Below are 20,267 nucleotides of genomic sequence, written 5' to 3' on the forward strand. Positions count from 1 at the left end.
AGACTCAAATAGTAACCAGTCTTTTTTTGTTCAAATAACATTACATTTTAAAGTTAATCTAATTTTTTCTTTACTGTGTGGTCGAGTCGGTTTTTTACTTTTGATTTGACCCTGCTTTAATATTTCTAGTTTTATCATTGGGGGACAACGCCAGATATGTGCTTTGGTGAAAGATCTCGGGTCATAAATCAGATCCAGTCGAACGTGTCGATCAACCAGCAGGATTGGTGGGATTGAAGATAGTGGCGGGACTGATAAGGTCCTGTTATCACAGCCACGTGACCGCGACGACGATTGTAAAAAAAAACAAAAAACACCATGGACCGTGGGTATAGCGGTGCGCATGCGTGTCTGGCCACAGGCCGGGTGAGTGGGTGTGGGAGGGGCTGGGTGTGGCCTCCGTCCTCGCAGCCTCCGCCGCGGCTCTGCTGCTCTCCATTCAGCCCGTTATACACGCCGCGAGCAGCTGCCGCCTCCGTTAACCCCACGAACGAACACATTTACGGACCACCATGGGAGTCGAAGGCTGCACCAAATGTATCAAATACATGCTCTTCTTCTTCAACTTCATCTTCTGGGTGAGAAAATGGTGGTTTTTTTTCTACGTCGTTGTGTCGTCGGCGCTGCGACGTCGCGGGTTCTGTTGAGGCGAGCTAGCGAGTCCAGAAGAAACCATTATTATACATTTAAAAACAAAAACAACCTTTCACTTCTCAACAGTAACCATTTTAGCAGAAATATGTTGAACCTGATATGCCTTTGTACTCGTGAATGTTCGTTATGAAGCCATGCTGTGAACTAAACATGGAGCCCCAAAAATGTTATTAAAGGTGTTTGAAGGTTCGGTTATTGTTTTGATTTTAATTTTAAAATGAACCCAACGAAGTGAAAACCACTTGTGGTTCTCTGGTTGAAACTGCTGGTAGATGTTAGGTGGCGTGTCCTTTCGGGGTGATTATTTGGAGAAAACCCGCGCGTGGGCGTGCGCGTGTGGAAGGGGGGGGGGCAGCTTATTCTGTTTTCCACTTGGTGAGTCAAGACTTTGTGACGAATCGTGGAAACGTTCGGTCGTTTAGATGATCCTTTTTTTGATCATCCTTTAAAGATGAAGTTTGTGACGCTGAAGTTGGAAACTGGTGTCTGTGGAGCCAGAAGCTCGTGTGTTTACAGTTGGTTCTGAGACCCCTGGTGATCCCATCGGTGGTCGTGATCTGGTGCCGGAGCTGCTGGGGCTGTGGCCCGCCAATGACGTCACTGTGAAGGGCTGCTGCTGCAGAAGGCACTCAGGGAGAATGATTAAAACCACAATGAGTGGTTTATCTACCGTTTTGTCTTCGGTATTTATTCGTCCCGGCTTGGGTTGAAGACTGAAGGTTATTGAGAGAGAGAACGCTGTACATTATTTCAAGAGTCTAGACAAATCTGTGTTGTACTGTAATTGACAGGCAGACCACACATGGTCCACATCTGGCTTAGTCTTGCACACAGTGGCCGCTACAATAAAGATAATCCAGGTTATAAAAATGGGTTATTCCCCAAAAGCAACTTTCTATATCTTTCCACCCTCATACTTTTACTTTGTTTACTTTACAAAGGGGGAAATACATTTTCACCTCTGGTCTTATTTACCCTACTTCTGTTCATACAAGACTGACTTTTATACATTCCTAGAGCTATAAATAAAAACAAACGGCATATAAAGTGTGTAGAATAATAAAATTGAGTTGGAGCCTTCTACGAGCAAATATGTCATTGATAGCGTTTCTTATCTGTAAACAAAGTTGTACTCAATTCAAAAATCCAATTTTGGATATAAGCACTCTTCCTTATATGTTTTATCACCTTATTATCAGTGATACTATTCAGAAGAAATATATATATATATATATATATATATATATATATATAACAAAGATTAGGGGCGGACTGTCTACAGTATAAGTTTGGCCTTTTATGTCATAGTTTTTCTCTATTATATCTTAGGACATAAATGGTCATCTAGACAGATATGAGAATCATAAAGGGGCAAATAATTATGTATGCACATTTTTTTAATACTACTTCACACAACTTTAACAAACATCGAAATGTGTAGCTCCCATGGTCTAAAACCATTTCTCTGATGAGTTGCCATGATTTTTTTTGTCCGTTGACTCTGAGGGGAAATTGTCTCGTGACGGCTTTATCGATGGTGAATTTAAAAGGGAGTGTAGGTTTCGAGACACATTAGCGTTATTACCCCCATTGCTACAGTTTGCATCATCGTTTGAGGCGGAGAGAGAGTTAACAGGAGCACAAGACTGCTTTATCCCATTTGGATGCAAACTGGAGAAAGAACAAAAGCGTGGTTATAGCCAATTTGAATCTCTGCCATTTCAACATAGAGTCCGAATAGTCTGGTTGGAGTTTTTTCTCGATGTATGAAGCGAAGTTCTCATGAGCAGGGTAACAAAAATGGAACGTCTTTTCACATGATTCTCTTTAACAGTATGTTCAGCCTTTCCTTTTCCAATGAAAAGACAGTTGCATGATCTCTCTAATGGAAAAGTGAAAGTGAATGGTGAACTGTAATGCATTTAACAAGGACTTGGCTCAGATTTTGTACTGTGTGAGATAAAGAACATTCATTTAAATCCTTTATCTTTTCCTCCTGATTATAAAGCTCCCTTAGGAGTTCAAAGCATTTCAAAAAAGCAAAACGATCCAAGACAACCAAAAACGATATGATCCAAAAAATTCAACCACACTTTACTTACGACAATTCATTAATCAAGAACATTTACCCGAAGGAAACTACATTTTAAATGGAAAATGGGGCTGAAGTTAAATATATTGTTTATGTTTGGCAACTTTTAGAGATGAATTTGAAGTATGATTAATCACCAAAAAGGCTGAAAGAACTTTAGGATACTGTGTCCCACTTTCCAAACACTGTAACCTACTAAAGAAACAAACTGTTATCGGTTTGTTTCACATTAAATAGTCATAAGTTGTCGTGTTGACTAGTTTAGAAAAGACATAAACTTGATCCATCAACGTTAAAGCACCTGACGCGTTTGGAAAAGCCGGTAAAAAGAAGTGTTTCCTCCACTCCTGAAAGTGATTCCAACATGATGAATTAGGCAGTGCTTAAAGTGCATCACAGAATCTCAACTGGCTCCTCCTCTCTTTTTAACACATAACCCACTTTGGAGCTTTTAGTTGTATTGGCTGCTCTAAAGAGCTTTGTGAATTGATCTGTCAGGTCAGACAAGTTCAGTGCATCTGCGGAGACGCCTCCACTGAAATGTGCAGCCTGCCTCTTTAAAAAGAGGAGACCTCCTGTTTCCATAAATCACCGCGGACACTGAGAGGGTCGGAGGTCAGAAGGGGTTGGGAGGGAAGCCTCTGCTCTGTTAGAGGAGTCTTATGGGAAAATGAGGTCCCTGCCCCATCCCCCACCGCGTCCACTTCAACATGTCTGACATTCTCCAACCCCTGCACTCACGGCAACGTGCAGAAATAGACTCCGGAGCGGCACGTTGACTGTGTGGACTAAACGCTTAATTGTATTTTCACCATAGGACGAGGAGACTAAATTGTAGGTGTTTGGCTCTTTTGTTGTTGTTGCTGCTGGATCGAGGAAAAAAAAAAGTCAATTAAAGTGGAATGTGTGATTACAACAGCCAGAGCAACACATGGCAACACTTTGGCTGAAGTGGTTTTGCATAGTCTTGGTGATATTTTGGTTGAATGCGTTGGTTTTATTTAACATACAAAATATTTTATTTCATTTTCAGTTGTTTTTACTTAAATTATTCAAGAATAGATTCGGAAAACTTGTTATATCTGAGAAAATAAGAAGGCCACACTAGTAAAATGTCACTAAGTACAGTAGAGTTTCCATCATGAACACGGGAGTGTGTTGTAAAGTTTTGACTGAAGCATCCCGACCGTCCTTTCAAACATTGGAACATTTGTAAAGGGAAATAAAGTAAATAAAGTTCAACACGTTTAAGCTTCGGTTCATGCAGCAGCTCTGTCTTCTAGTTTAAAAGTAAAGCATGAGTGTATCTGTACTTGTTTCAGAATGTTTTTTAATTACTTGACATGTTCCATAAAAGGACCACCAGGCAGTTTATTTCCAACAGCTGCCAGACTGCTATCGTTACATTAATAATCACTTGCTAATATGGACGGGTGATGTAAGCTAAAATTGTCCTGTCGAATATGGCCATTTTAGCGACAGGATTAAATCATGGTATAAAATAGAAGACATTTCCTTCACATTGTTTGACTCAACCTTGTACTATTTTTGACTTGCCTTGAGAACTCAGCTGTTATAAGATGGCAACTACCAGTTGTATAGTATTAATCAGGAAAGTGTTTCTGTTTTTAGAAATCATTATTAACGTTTGTTTCAGTGGAAAAAAACCTACCAAAGTTCACACAAGTTTACTGGATCAAATTTGTCTCCTTTCCTGCTAATGCTTTTTTTTCACAAAACATATGGGTGTTATGCTGGGAGTCCTCGAAACTGAGGGTTCTATTCTAGTCAAAGAAATGGACTTGGTCATCAAATATGACTCGGAAATAAATAAGTATGTCGAAATGTCTTTTTCATTTCTCTATTACATTACAAATCTTAATTTATCTTATGTTACTTTAGGTTAAAATTATTAAGGTAATTTATTTTGTCTTTGAACATCATATATGTTATGAAACATTATACATCAGGAAGATTATTGTATTACATATTTTTATTAAAATGGCAAAAGCTTTTGATATTTTCAAGCCCAAAAAAACCCCACAGGGAATTTCTTGTTAAATACCGAAAAAATTAACAAAATGATTGATTCTATGAGAATAATGTGATCGCTCTCCAGACAAACATCTTAGGTATTCATGGCCACAATGCTGACTGGAACTGTTGTCCGCTGCCATCAATTTAATTTGATTTCCCTATACAAGCCAGCTGACGCATCTAGTTGTATTACAATTTTATTTGTCACAATTTAAATGTTTTCCTTTAAATCCTTTTTCAGGGTTGACCACTTCAAGTGTTAAAATTCAATGTGGCATAAATTAGCATAATACTATATATTTAGATAATGACAATAAAATTAAGTGTCTAAATATATTATTTAAATCAGTCAGCAGCCATCAATGTTAACAAGTATGTTTGTCTTATCTTAGCTGCTTGAATAAACAAACAACAGAACAGACAAATATTTGTCTGTGTTTGTACAGTACAGTGGTTGTTTTCTTTTAGTTGTAAAACTAGTAGAAATCACTGCATGCGTCCATGTCAGAAGCACCATTTAAGCTTTAATCCTTAGCCAACACCCACGCTGTGATAAACATTCATTATTTAACCATCTCTCATAATGACTCATCCTTGTGGTAACGCACGTGGTGCAGTAATGGTTCTGGCAAGTTATTAAAGATAGTAAGTCATTCCGTGGTGTTGCTGGGCCTCCTTATATGTTCTGCGCACTTGATGTTGATCTTGTTGCTAAGCAGCCTGCTGTTCCAAGAAGCTGAATAGACTGAACCAAGAGGTCAGGAGGGAGCTGAGTTGGCTAGTTCACACAAACTAGTTTGTGCCGTTTGCGTCTTGCATGCTATATAGTAATACACGAGGATGGAGACGGCGGCTTTGAATACCCACTGAAAGGATGGCGGGTTGTTTTCCAGCTCTCGTCGGCTAACCAATGCAGTTATATTTAGGATCGCATTGTCCAGGGCCAAACAAAGGGGCTGAGCTAGGCTTAGGTCAGTGTCAACCACCCTGAAGAACAAGACCTCTAGTTCTACGCTGCATTTTATATTCAGGGTTTCCCCCTGGAAGTCTGAGAGTGGTGGAAAAAATTCAACAAAGGCTCATTGTTATACTTAAACTCCAGATCCACCAGAAAAGAAAACAACACATATTAAGCATACCGAGGCAACACATTCTCACAAGTGGCTTCTGTAAAAAATAAAAAAAATTCGGGCCTCTGGGTCATCTTGACCTTGAAATAACAATGACCAAAGAAGCATGATCATCTAATACCATCAATAGTATCAATGGTAAAGATATGAATCGGTTTATTAATGTTTTGACTGCTACAAAATAAGTCATTTCTAAGGTATTTAAAGCATCCATCAAATACAGCTGTAGCGCGACTATCGGCAGTTGAGGCGGAATGTAAACTTAAATTCTTGTCAGGAATAACACAGCAACGGTATAAATTGTCTTGGTGTATTTGAGAAATCTTAAACAATAAGATTCTTCTTAGTTGATCTATTCCTTTCTCCTTTTTACGGAAGGATAAACACCTTACCTTTACCCTCTTAGCACTCAGTGGCAGGAACAGCGTGCCGTTGGTTAGCCTTGGCTTCTTTGCCAGCTTCAAATTGCTGCATAATCGGTGGAGTTAGGGTAGACTTGTGTTGCTTATGAGGTTTATTGTATTGAAAATGTATTAATATATTCTGTTGTAATAAAATACTTCAGAAAACATTCAGACAGAAACTTTGTCTTCTTATTTCTGAAATACAAGAATTCCTCTTGATAAGGCATGTCCATTAGTTGTCTTCGAAGAAGCCTGTGTTGTGCATTTTTCTTTAGTACTTTATCTCATGAAACATTTCACTGTAGTTAACTTTTTTAGTCCTCTGCGATTGTTTAGTCAAGAGATCTGTGTTGTCCCCAGAGAGCACTTTCTGGTGCAGCCGTGTAAATAAAGGAGAGTAAAAATACACAAAAGTGACGAAACAATGACGTGAAGCTAATTATTAAATTGTGTGTGTCCTCAATACCTTGAGGATTGAATTAAATGAGGCCTATTTCTTATAGAAGTGCATCTATACTCGCAAACAACACAAGAACGTCTGTATTTTTGGATGATTGTATGGTTTGACTTGTTATGGAATTTCTCGTTTGTTTGTCTTTTGCATTACATGAAACAACATGGAACAGGTTTTGATCATTTTCCAGAGGTTGATCCCTGTAAAAATGCAGTATGCAATGTACCTGCATATAGGTGAGAGCATCATGCTTGCAATATTAAGCGGATGCTTCTGGAATTAGAGAGATAATCAAATGATGATGAAAGGGGGAAGGATGTGACTATTGTGTAATGGGTGTATCTACTGCACATGTATGTCATGTTTTCATGTTTCACTTAAAACCTATTTTACCAATAACCAATTAAAATATCTCATAGAATAATTTCTAATAAGTTCTCACACTCAGAAGATTTCAGGGATTGCAGGAGACATGGAATAACTGAAAAACATGCCAGCTTCATGATGACACAAATAAGTTAAAAATGAGTGGAAAACATTTGAAAGTACACCTCACATAACAGACAGACATTTACAATTGTTTCTCATATATTTTCAGCTACTCTTTGTCTAACAAATGTTGAGTGTATATAAATGTGTTTTTTTTATATTCCACAATGGCATTTAAGTTTCCAACCATCATTTCATTCTCCTGGTTATATGATCAACTAACTATGTTTGTTTTTTCTTGCAGCTTGCAGGGGGTGTCATCCTGGGTGTGGCTCTATGGCTGAGACACGATCCCCAAACCAGCAACATTCTCGGGATTGAATATGAGGGAACTCAGGCTCCAAGCACCTTTTACATCAGTACGTATAATCCTTCTATGCTGGTCATTTTCAGGACACAAATTGTATCAAGTCTTTTATTGTTTATTTTTTCTTACCAAATCAAAGATAAATCCCACTTCCTGTAACCTTACGCTAACAGCGAATACATCGAAGAAGGACTGCTTTACATTTGTTTGGAAGTTCTGGGATCAGCGAAGCTTAAAACAACTGAGATGAGATGAAAAGTACTAACAATATGTTGCTTTAGCAATGGGGGTTTAAAAGAGATGAGCGGCTGACTGGATAATTCCTGTTGAGTAGCGCTCATAAGTTTGTCTTAGTTCCTTGTATATACCGAGTCGCCATAGCAACCGAGCCTAGCAAGCTACGCCTCACAGTTAGACCGAGACGTAAAGAACAACGAGACGTAAAAGTACAAATTGATAACTTTACAGAACGTGACACGGATTGGTCAAAGTGCGCATTTAAGAAATGCTTGATTTATACAACAAATAAAATAAAAGCAGTATTTCTGTAAGTGTGAGGTGGACATGTTTTCGTTGTGGTATACTTTGTCTGTGTTAGGTTCAATCAGTATTATATTGGGGTCAAATTGAGGGAAAACTGCAATGAGGAGCTTTTTGATGGAGTTGTGGTAGTATGTGTGTCTAAATGCAGACCTTTATAAATAACAAATGCGTAATGCAATATGTCTGTGTCACTCTTTTCTGCTGAGAGAACGTTAATTCCCTATTTATATAACACTTACATTTTGTCACCAAGCCCTAGTGTGAAGTGACTTGATTGAGAAAAAAACGTTAAAATGGTATGTAAGTTCTGTTCACTAAAAACTCTTTTGGTTGGTCAAGGACGATCTGACCGGTGCACAACCCCCCTATTGAGGTCATGAGACATGACCCATGATCATCTAAAATAGTTCTGTGGCACCAAGTCAACAATGGAACACTTAATTGGGCGTTGGTACTCATTAAGTAAAATTGTATTTTAATTTGCTAGATGCGCGGTTCTATATTTATTATAATAATATGTGAGAGAAAATGACTTTCAGGAAGGGCAACATGAACTCTGGACTCTGATCAGAGCAAAAATTGGACATTTCGGACAAACATGCGCTTCATTTTCACGCCTGACTGTTAAATGGATTTTGGACAGGAATTTAAATTGGACGTGGCAGCAAATCATGATGCATAACGTGAAGCAACATTTGGACCATATTAAAAGGTTGCAAATGTAAAGTAGGCCTATATTTATAGATCGTCATCCATCTACCAGTGAGATAAATATCTTGTGAGTGTGCTGATAAAATGAGCAGTGCAGTAATGCGTGTAACGATAATGTATGGATGTGAATTATGAATGTGCTCTCGGTTGTAAAGTTAGAGTGGATTGTGATAATTATTATTGATAAATAGTCCAATGAGGTAGGCTTAATTTGATCTATTAAATTATAGGTATTCTTCATGAACATATTTTAAAACATCGACCACTATGGACAATAGACTGTAATGGAATTTGTCCAGTAACTCTTGAGTATTACATGTACAGGATGTGCCTGCAGAGTGAAGGGAGTTATCTGGAAATAAGAAGTTGGTGTGAAATTGTTGTTGATGACGCCTGATGAGGCCCTGAGTCACATGTGACCACTATAAAAGACATTACCCAACAAATGACTTTGAGGACTGACTGGAAACTTTTATGGGGTTGTTGTATCTGCCTCAACCAACTTGAACAATTTGTCTTATGGAGAAAAAATACTGAAAAGTGTTAAACCTAGAATCCCTAAGATGAAATGCCCAAATTAAAGGCCTAATTGATGGAATCCAACATCTTAAAGGCCATTTAAGTTACAGATGTATTATTCAAGATCCAACATTCAAAGATTATAGACAAATTAAAGGTAGTGAAGAGGAGAGTGCTGGCAGGGTGGAGGGAGAAGGTTCAAAATCTATCTGAGTTTAGAGATAAGGTTTTGGTGATCAGAGACAAATATTTTTAGCTAAAATGCAGGCTAAAAGAAGAAGAGAAAAACATACAATAAGATTTATGGATACAGTGAATGATAACTTTTGGCCATGTAAATAACCACTTAAGCCCATAAAGTTATCAAATAAAATGAACAATATTTTAAAAGCCTCCACTTCTTTATAAGCTTCAACAGTGCCGTAGAGTGAAACTTCCACTGCGGTTTGCTCATCCGATCAGGCACAAACAAGTCTGTCCTTAAGATATAGATTTATACATTGAACTACTTGGAGTCAGCTTATCGCTTCTGTTCTTTGGAAAGCGGACGTTCTTCCGGATGAAAGTGTTTTGGGCTGTTGTTCTTGTCGTGAAGCAGCATAGCTGTGGTGGAGTGAAAAAGCCCCTCACCACGTCTTGTACATTCTCTCCAGCAGCCTTAATGAACCTCCTACCATTACATAAAGCCTCCCTCTCATTCCAAAGGAGAAAAAGACCTTTTGGTTTTGGAAAAAATTCCTCACTGGCCCTCCTTCCCTTCGACGATGCCTCCTCCGCAGCGGCCCCACCCCACCTCCTCCCTCCTCTGTGAAAGTTTTCTTCTCCTTCTTTCTTTCCATTCCCCTCCTCCCCTTCATTTTCCCTCCTGCTTGTGGTTAGGCTCCAAGTCATTTTGTTTCTTTCTATCCTTTTCCACTCCCACTCTCCGCCCCATCTGCCGTTTCCACCCCTGCCCTCCGTCTCCATCTCCCTGTTGCCAGGAAATTTTCAATGCAGACGCTCACATCTGCTTCTCCACTTTGTTTCACTCCGACACGCTCACAATCTGCCAGCAACTGCCCATTCATTTTCTGAGAAGTCACATGTTTACTTCTGCACCTCCAGTTATTTGTCACTTGACTCGTTTCTAAATGTTTTTATAGTTTTTCTGTGACGATCATGATTCGTTAATCGTTAATTATCTGATTTCCTGTTTCATTTTGTGAATGTTTTCTTATAAGCAAAGATCATAGGCACTGTGGCCAACTGAGTACTTTTTTTTTAAAGATCTTACTCATCTCAACAACTGTAAAAGCACCAAAACAATCTCAAATACACAAATAAGGGTTCTAGAACAACTCTAACATTAAACCCAAGACATGCTCTTGGTTCAACCCAAAGTTGGAAGCCAATTTTAAATAATATTTTTTATAGATTTTTAGTCATGGTTCTTATTTTTCACTAATCACTCAACGATATGAATATGTGTATTATTGTTATTGTCTTTAAAACATTGTATCCAAATATTGTATCAATAAAAAAATGAATTAAAAACAAATACAATCACATATTATATAGTCATTTTACTGATCTTTAAAAGACATTTAAACAAAACCTTAGTCGTGTTATGCTGAACAGAAGTGGAAATATTGACTAGAAAATTGATTAACGTTTAAAAAAACAAATAATGTAAAATAGTATAATCTACTGCAATAATTGTGTATAATGTAATATATATAATGTTGTCAATTGATTGATGGATATGTTAGAATATTTGGATAAATCTATAAGTTGAGTTAGAACGGGTGTTCTAAACCCGTTTTAACATTCATTTCTCCGTTTTTATTTGAAAAAAAAGGAAAATTGTATACTGTTGTACTTAATAATAAATGAAAAATGTTGTCATTTGAAATTAATACATGGAGAAAACAATGATAATTACATGATATAAAATGTCAATGTTTCAAGTAGAAATATTTAAGACCATGATGCGAGAGCTGAAGGGTTCATGCGATGAGGCAATGAGAGGAAATAATTGAGTAAAAGCAGGAAGACGGTTACAAAACACAACCCTCATGACTCTCTTACTCATTAACCACTCAGAACCTGAATGTCACTCCAAAATGTTACTACATGTCATAAACGGGAAAATATAAACTATTTAATTGGCAGGAAGTGATGCATTCTATATCTCAGTAGAAGCTGAGTAACATTTAAAAGGAACATTTAATCACACCCTCTTCCTGTGAATTGTAGGAAATGTGTAAAATCATTGAACTTTATGTTATATTTCAAACTATTGGATTAAAACATTTTAGGTCGGTCAAGAAGTCTCCCTAATTCAACACCTAGAATTCAAACTTCTGATGTCTGCTTTTGTTCTTGTTTTCTGTAAAGGGCAACTAATGTGAATCAAGTGTCTCCTAAATAGATCTTGGACCTCTATTGTACCCATTAGATTGTTTCTGTTCGTACAAAAATCGATAGATAGATCAACTTTATTGATCCCTCTGGAGGTCTCCTTCCTACAATATTTACATTAGAAAATGCCACTAAAACGTTATTCAAAACATGGTTATGAGAGACTTGCTGCATCTTGGAGAGTAAGACTTCAACATGAGAGTCGGATTAGTGTTGTTTCACATTAGTTGACTAGTGTAACAAGTCTGTTTATTCTGGCAATGGTTGTCTGAACATGTGTACTGATCACAAAAGCTTAGACAGTTTATTGGAAAGTCCTGTTATTTGCTAACGCAACTTTTTAAAATCTTTTTGTCCTGGAAATAATATCCAAGTCTGAGTCAGAGGAATATCCAGTCACAGAGTTTTTCCGAATGCCCCGGTTGGTTTTGGAATGAAATGGTTGGAGGAAAGTGCTTGTAAAATGAGATGAATCATGGTGCCTCAGTTGTTGCGTAAGAATCGGGTACCAGAATGCATACTGAACGCACTCGTCACTAACGGTATCTGTTGTCGTGGACGAGTCGATGCAGGCCTGGGGGTCACATTACACAAAAATATTTACACACCGAAATCTATTTACATGCCTCTTTAGGTATGTTCTTGCAGAGCGAGTACGTTTTTCCAGCCAAGTCCAGGCTATTGTATGTTTTCCTTTACTGGTCTGAAAATGCAGGAAGCGTGCTTGCTTTTAAGAATGTTCTGAGACATGACCCTCCCCCCATGTCGTAATTAACATCTAAAACATAATGAGAAACAGGACATAGTATGGTACGCTCTCATTGTGAGGTACACAATAGTCAGTTTATTTTAGCAGCAGGACCCACATCTGGCAAAAGCATTAGGGAGTCGTGTGATCTTAGTGTCGTGATTGTGACGGTCTGTTTCCCTCCTATACGTCTGGTTGAATTCTTACTTACCATGTTTTGCTGCCACATATATTATATTCTTAACAGTCTTATCAACAATTATTCCATTAAACACTGACAGCTAGAAGATCCATGCAATGGTGCGTAACGCGTTTATTTTGTTGTATTAAATCTAGCAAAGGTTACATAGAAAGAGAAACCCGGAGCCCTACTACAACACCATAGCCCTCATGAAATTTGATCGGACATGTCGGCAGTAACGCAGTGAAATCATCATCATCTGCCAGTCAACTTCTTCAGCGTCACATATTTTAAGCTCACATTACCAGTTTTATCGATTTCATGTCTTTGACTTTGTCAAAACTACTTATGAACTTTATTGTTTTATGGTCTGTGAAGCTATTGCTGTTATTTAATGGCTCGGGCAGTAAGTAGTTTCTCCAATAAATATTAACATAGATCAGCTTTACCTCCATTAAATCAGCTTCCTTACAAAACTGCATATCACTATAGTTCGGAAACATTTGACGAATATGCTTTTACCTGAGAAACGACAATGTACACAAAGCGTAAACATGGCGCTGTAAAATCTCCGAGCATTTTCGTATGCATCCTCCTCTGGTTTCGTACACCTATTGTTCTGTCAGTATAGACGGAGACCAACAGCATGATGGGAGATGATCCAGATTAAATGAAGACAGACAGGAAGAGACATTAAAGTAAATGAAATTATCGAGCGCATCAAATGGAGAGAGGGAGAGCCGCTGATGTGGTCAGACGGTGGAGGTACAAAGAGCCTGTAGACCACCAGGAAGCCACAATCTTGCAAATGGTGGGTGACTTGGTCACTTGCCAGCAAATCGATTTAAAAAATGTGCGTTTGTGTACGAGTGTGCATGTGGTTTCACGTGCGGAATGAATGGGGAGTGGGGAAGATCTTGAAAGTGCACCATTTAGTGGTTTCAAATTTAATTTTCTCTCAGTTGACCAAGCAGAGTAATGATGGCAGCACTCCACTCTGCATCTGATACCAGAACAACAACCACCAGCCCTGTAATCCCACAATACTCATAAAATGGTTAACAGTATAAGCATACCTTTATAACAGTCTGGAGCTTTTCTTATAGGGATTGCAGGAAACTTGTTTTGGTTGTAGTTGTTTGGTCCGACATGCTAAGTTAAAGAACTATATATATACAGTATATTGTGAATTTGGGGATCTTATTTTTTTATACACTAATATATTTCCAATTTTTTTTTTTTCTGCTTGTCAGTTGCTCTCTTTAGCTCCATATCTGCTAATGAAAGTGGTGAGGTAGACCACGAGACCACTGTCTGTCTGTCTCTGTTGTGTAACTCTGACACCAGCTTGCACCGAAGCTGTGGCTGTAGGTTTTGACTTTTGTGTCTTTCACTTCCACTATGTCTAGTGGAGAAAAGAACGCCAGGGTTTTTGGGCTCACGAGCCCCCTCCTGAGAAGTTCCAAACTCAGACTCATATTTAAACTTTAAATAGCCAATTGAGAACATTGTGCTGGTTTCCCCACAATAAAAGACCAACATGAACTCTTTTCAATTGTGACAGAATGTGATGGTTGGTGTGTGAGTGGATGTGAAGTGTGTGTGAAAAAGAATGTTTACTTAATAATGATTTACAGCCAAAATAAACAACAGGGCTCTCTACTGCATTTTTCTATTTTACTCTGAATGCTCTGGAGGACAATTGGCTCATGACTAGGACTTGGTATCATTGCTACTTTCCAAAGTGAATTTTGTTTACATGTTTAAGTTTCTGAATCAATACAGAATCTACGTAATGGCTTGACTGTATTCATTTATTCTCCCTCTTTCAAACAGCAGTTCTACTTACAGCATGCTCTGCCCTCTTCAGGCCGATGATACAGGAGGCCTCACAGGGAAACCCTTATCAACAGCCTGCAGAGGGCAGAGCACATTATACAGGGAGTGTTGTGAGTGTTCGGTAACTGGTGTGTAATGTGCAAAAACATTTTTTAAATAACAAAACTCTCAAGTATCAAAGTGTAGCATATTGTATTGTACACTCGTTTAAAAATAAAATAAGTGAAGTCCAAGTGTATAGCAATGTTCATACATCCATTGAGTAATTGTTTTAGTCTAAGATGCTTAATTTCTGATTCATTCACCTGCTCAGCACTGAGCTGTCACTCATCATAAGTGCCCGTCTGTCACTCCAGGTGTCCACATCCTGATTGCTGTCGGTGCTGTGATGATGGTTGTCGGCTTCCTTGGTTGCTATGGCGCCATCCAGGAGTCCCAGTGTCTGCTGGGAACCGTGAGTCACGCTTCTTATTTTGATTTCACCAAGTCAACGGAAACCGTTTGCTCCAATTTCATCTCGTCTGCTCCTGTAGTTCTTCACCTGCCTGGTTATTCTGTTCGCCTGCGAGGTGGCAGCTGGTATCTGGGGCTTCATGCACAGGGACACGGTGAGTCACCAACACAACCCATTCTGTATAAACAGCAGCTTGAAAATGTTCCATCTTCTCCTCTAAAGATGTTTTGTATACTCTATTTTATGTCATTTAGATTTATTTTTTTAGCTGAAATTGTGTCTAAAATTCCTTTTTTTGACTGTTTATGTAAAACAAAAGTCACTATTAACATACGTTTCTTGTGTTCCAGGTGGCTAAGGAGATTATCAACTTCTATGACTCAATCTATGACAAGACTTTGGCTCAGGGACTCACCGACCAGGAGGCGAAGAAAGGGCTCTCAGTGCTTAAAGTCTTCCATGAGACGGTACGATCACTCAGTATTGACAAAAATTGGTGTCTATGAACCTCTAATGTGTATAGAAAACGAGACGCGTAGCAACATTAATGCTGGTCATGTGACCAGATAAAATAGTAAACCAAACAAGTGTGGTCAACGAAATTAAAACAGGTTTTGTATTTCTATTTCACTTCTTGGGCTGGGATCACAGATACTGATCCCCTCTCACGGCCATATTCAGAAAAAGCAGCTGTGGTACTAATGTATTCTACAATTACAAGAGCCCCACCCATCTAAAAGGCATCAGTCAAATTGTATAGATGATGTCTAAACCTAGTATCATCCAATGAAACGCATCATCACTGACACAAGTCTGCATCTTTTCTTGGTGTAGATTCACATTTTGCACCTCTACTTGTATATGCCATCTCCTTTCTTAGTAGCAAGATTGTGTTAAATATTCGTTCCCCTAAACTGATGAATCTGGTCATTGCACCCCAGAAAGGGACGCCAGGTTAATATGATATTCCAAATTCAGTTCAAAACTAAGACGTGCTGTCCTGGCAGTGCAACTGCAGGTATTATGTTCAGCCAGAAGATGGCAGTATTGCACCTTTTATAGTGAGGGTGAGGCGCTCTCTGATGTGTTTTTTTTTATGCATGATACGTTGTATAAAGTTAATTGGAAGAAAAGTGATTCCACACGAATATACCCTTTCAAAGATGCCCCTGAAAATAAATAAAAATGTATTACATTTTGGGGAAAGAGTTTGTGAGCAGGACATGAGCAGCATTCTCTCTCTGCTTCCCTGCGGTAACTGTCGTTGGCATGTGTGTGTTGCAGCTGAACTGCTGTGGAAAGGGAAAGGGAACCCGTTTTCTGACCACCTTCACCGACACGCTGGGCCTGACTGACCTTTGCCCTAGCTCTGGCACCACATTCGTAAGTCTCAGACTCTCTGAAAAGACCTTTAAGTGATAAGTGTGAAAACAAGCGTTAATGTACGGACAATATAAATGAAAAAAAAGGTGTTTCCGTCCTTTGAAACGCATTGACGTGATGCCTCCTCCATCTGACAGAGCTGCCACGACAGGATCCAGGAGTTTTTCACTGACAAGATCTACCTGATTGGAATTGCTGCCTTGGCGGTTGCTGTTATTATGGTGGGTTTTAGTTCACTTAGTCTTTAAAAGTAACAGCATCATAAGACTTGAAAAAGTATAACAAATGATTAACACATTTAATGCTGTATTCATTTTCCTTTATGTTCTCTCAGATCTTTGAGATGATCTTCAGCATGGTGCTGTGCTGTGGGATCCGCAGCAGCCCGGTCTACTGAAGTGCTCTGCCAGCAAAGCTGCTGATGAAGGATATATAAGCAGCTCTTTTTTTTTGTTTGTTTTAGTTTGTTTTGTTTTGTCAGCTCTGTACTTTTATAAGCAGAATCATATTTAGCTCGCTGGATGAAGTCGACACTCCTCCATACAGCTTTTTTATTTCATGACCGTCCATAATTGTTTGGATGCATCGTTCATCTATACTCTAACCTGATGCGCTGTCACACGCCGCCTCGCAGGCTCGCTCGTCGTCGTAGTCTGTTGGTGTTTTAACGCAACTTGCTTAGCATCTTATACTCTTGGTTCTTTGATGTTTTTTCACTGTTTGATGTATAAACTGTATATAATATATCTATTAACAGTGCTTTATGACTGCCTGAGCATGGGTGTAGTAGAACTGTAGAACCTGTAATCTTCCCGCGTCGTCTCTCCCTCAACTGAAGGAGGCAGTGTTGGCTTCCTCACTAACCGCAGCGTTGTCTCGCTATCAAACACTTTGGTTATTTCTGCAGGGACTGAGGGGTTGTTGGATGCAAAACTCGGAAGCTTGAACCAAAGTCACAGTGGCCTGATGTCTGTTGTTCACCTGTGGGTTATTTGTTCTTAATACTGGTCTCTTTGTGCGACTAATCTTCAGTCATTTCTCATCTAAAAGTGTTCTTTCCCTCTAATCCGGTCCAAAAGAAACTGCATTTTATAACAAAAACGTATTCTTACGGTGAAGGATTTGCATTGCAGTATAGATTAAGGGAATCTTGAAGCATCTTTTGCAACGAAGGCCTTTTTCTAGTTCCATTTGTCTCCCATCCTGTTGTCATCTTGTAAGGCTAGATTTACGTCCCTCCAGACCATTCGTACTCGCGGTCCATGGTTGCCTGAATGTTGAAAATGCCTTCTATTCTGCTCGTAGCTCTATTTTTCTTTAGCACAAATGTAAACCCTCTTTTTCACTTTTACACGTTACTAACTTTCATTTCCCTAGTGCTAACAGTTAGCCCTGATGCTAATGTTGTGATTGTCTTGTTGAACTCTCCGGACGAGCAGAAGTTGAAACTATTTTTCTTAAACTATGCATTTAAGATTAACATTAACCTGACCTTGCTGTCACCGTCAAGACAAAATAAATGTTATGGGGTATCAATAATGATACCGTCTTCTTAATTTCAATAGACCTTTATCGCAGATTTAGTTTTTTAATCGGATGTGTCTGTCAAATCTAACCCTTCAACAAACTTGCCAAAAAACATCAATTATCCAGATCTGCTCAGCCACTGCTCTCACTCGTTTCTAAGGCATCATATTATCCCCAAGTCTTGTTTTGTAGTGAACGGAGAACCGGTCAGTGTCTTGTAACAATCGCAGCTGAATTCTTGTACTAATTAAAGTCACAATGGCTGTTCTAAGGTCTTGTACTTCTCAGTATTATGATATCTTTGTCCGGTACGATGTTGAAGGAGCCTGGACGGACGAGGTGGAACAATTGTGTGGCAGCGATGTCCATGAGAAGGATTCGAAAGCATCAGATGATTCCAGAGAGTGGACGGTAGAGTCGGCTCCTGCCAGGTCAATTGAAATCTCTCTCTCTCTCCATGTAGAATTTGGTTTGCCCAAATATAAGGGATTAAATGTATTTACAAATAAACTAACTACTGGACTCAGCGTCTTCTTTTCTTGTCTTTAAGAGTAACCGATTGAATTTGGATTGTTTGGTGATGGAGGACGAACACAGATTATAAAGATCGATTAATCCTCAAATAATCAAAAGATGACATCACTGTCAGACTCTTTCTTCCTGTTCCAGTTTAGTAAACGTGCATTTTGTTCGACCTGTGATCCAGACTACTCTAATAGTTTGGCCCCATGTGAGACAGAGTTTGACACAACTGGATAAATTAAAAACAGACGAACACAAGATAATATGTAGCTGTAAGAGTGTAGTGATTGGGTTATGCCTTAAATTAAGCCTATTGTGTTATTTTGGAATGTTTAACATATCATTGCAAGGCCTTGGCTCTACAAATATATAAGTACAACTACTGAGAATATTTATCATGTCTCCATTTGGCTAATTTAATACGTATGTTGTAAAAAAAAAAAAGATAATAGAAAATGAATGTGTGGTCTTAAAGCACTTACTAAGTCAATAACCCACACACTTGGGCAATAAACTAATTGCACATAATAATTACATACAATTACAACCTGACACAAAAGAGTTATGCAGATTATTCATTCATTTTCGGGGGGACTGTTAACTGAAGACCCTTCAAAAGCTGAGGAATGGATGGCAATAATTGATATCAAATTGGGGGTTGGTGGAAGGGGCGGTTCTTTCAGTCAATACAGTATAATTGAACATCGCCTAGATCACTCTGACAGGCATATTCATCAACGTGACTCCAGACAAACCGCGCTAGAAACTGAGACCCAAGAAGGGGTCAACACATGCTATGTTTGTTTTTTGGAAGTTAATCATCATACTTTAAGATGAGCGGATTCAAAGAACGACTGCCTTCTCTGATGAACGACACACAAGGGGGGCTTAAACATCCCAATGACCCTAAGAGCTACGTTAATGGGAGAGACCAGAACAAAAGCAATTCAGAAAACTTGGCGGCGGAGAAAAGTTTATTTTTGAAAGCAAACGCCTCCTTAACACCTCTGGATTCCCTCTTATCTTCAGACAGGAGTGGCGTGACCTTTGCTGACCGAGTGTATCCAGGTAACCTGAAAGAGAAACAGAAGCTCCTGACAGACTCACCTCCCATCAAGACAATACAACCCAGATGAGCTTTTACATCTGCTGAAAGGAATTCTTTTGAAGCTCTCCACCCTGAATCACAGTGTGGTACTCTGGAAACTTTGATAGAATCTGGAGGACTCTGAGCGCGATGCTAGTTTCCAAAAGACAACCATTAATATTGTGCTATTCACAGGTGTGTCTGAGATACACACAGTAATAATGATCATGCATAGTAAAGGTTTAGCTTCTGGTCCTTTTCATGTTATGAATAATCTGTGTTAATTTGGCCGGACCAGACTTCAGATCAGTTCATAGCCCGTGATTTGCTGCGATCCCCACGCTCCCGCTAATTTTCTGCAGGCACTTGTTTGAGTGATGGCCCGGTCGTCATGGAACATTCCGAACCCCTAATGAAGACCAGCTCTGCTGTCTCAGCACCTGAAACAATGTCAAACCGGGTTGAGAGGTCTTGAATCAAATTGGATTCTATAGGGTAGTCATTTATGTCTAGCACTATCTAACCCTCCATTAGTTCAACCACCTACACATACCAGTCGAGTCTTAAAAGTAAACTAGGTGACTTAACTGGAGCTCTCTGGACCATTAAGATTAAGAAGGTCATGACCTCTCCTCGAAGGAGCCAAGGCTACTCCACCCGTCAACACTCTTTCTTGATTTATTTATCTTTTCTTTTAACATTTCACGTCCCTCTCAGACCCACTTCTCATTTTCTCCCTGAGGATTACACAATGTTGCCTCTGGTAGATATCATGTCCACATTCCT

General features: G+C 39.0%; 1 protein-coding gene across 1 annotated transcript; it reads left to right on the forward strand.

Annotated features, from left to right (window-relative positions):
- Positions 1-392: 392 nt before the first annotated feature.
- Positions 393-18,394, forward strand: LOC148086592 (CD81 antigen-like). Its single transcript, XM_087784748.1, has 8 exons — positions 393-578; positions 7,505-7,619; positions 14,865-14,962; positions 15,042-15,116; positions 15,313-15,429; positions 16,247-16,345; positions 16,483-16,566; positions 16,680-18,394. The coding sequence occupies exons 1-8, from the start codon at positions 513-515 to the stop codon at positions 16,740-16,742; spliced, it is 717 nt and encodes a 238-aa protein (XP_087640874.1). The 5' UTR covers positions 393-512; the 3' UTR covers positions 16,743-18,394.
- The last annotated feature ends 1,873 nt before the right edge of the window (positions 18,395-20,267 follow it).

Source organism: Callionymus lyra, chromosome 2 (assembly GCF_982586985.1).
Source record: "Callionymus lyra chromosome 2, fCalLyr1.hap1.1, whole genome shotgun sequence".
Taxonomy (NCBI): domain Eukaryota; kingdom Metazoa; phylum Chordata; class Actinopteri; order Syngnathiformes; family Callionymidae; genus Callionymus; species Callionymus lyra.

Excerpts from the sequence above, each read along its gene's own strand:
- LOC148086592 (XM_087784748.1), top strand. The coding sequence starts at position 513 with ATGGGAGTCGAAGGCTGCACCAAATGTATCAAATACATGCTCTTCTTC. Across the intron at positions 16,346-16,482 it reads CTAGCTCTGGCACCACATTC|AGCTGCCACGACAGGATCCA; the intron begins GTAAGTCTCAGA and ends TCCATCTGACAG. Across the intron at positions 16,567-16,679 it reads TGGCGGTTGCTGTTATTATG|ATCTTTGAGATGATCTTCAG; the intron begins GTGGGTTTTAGT and ends ATGTTCTCTCAG.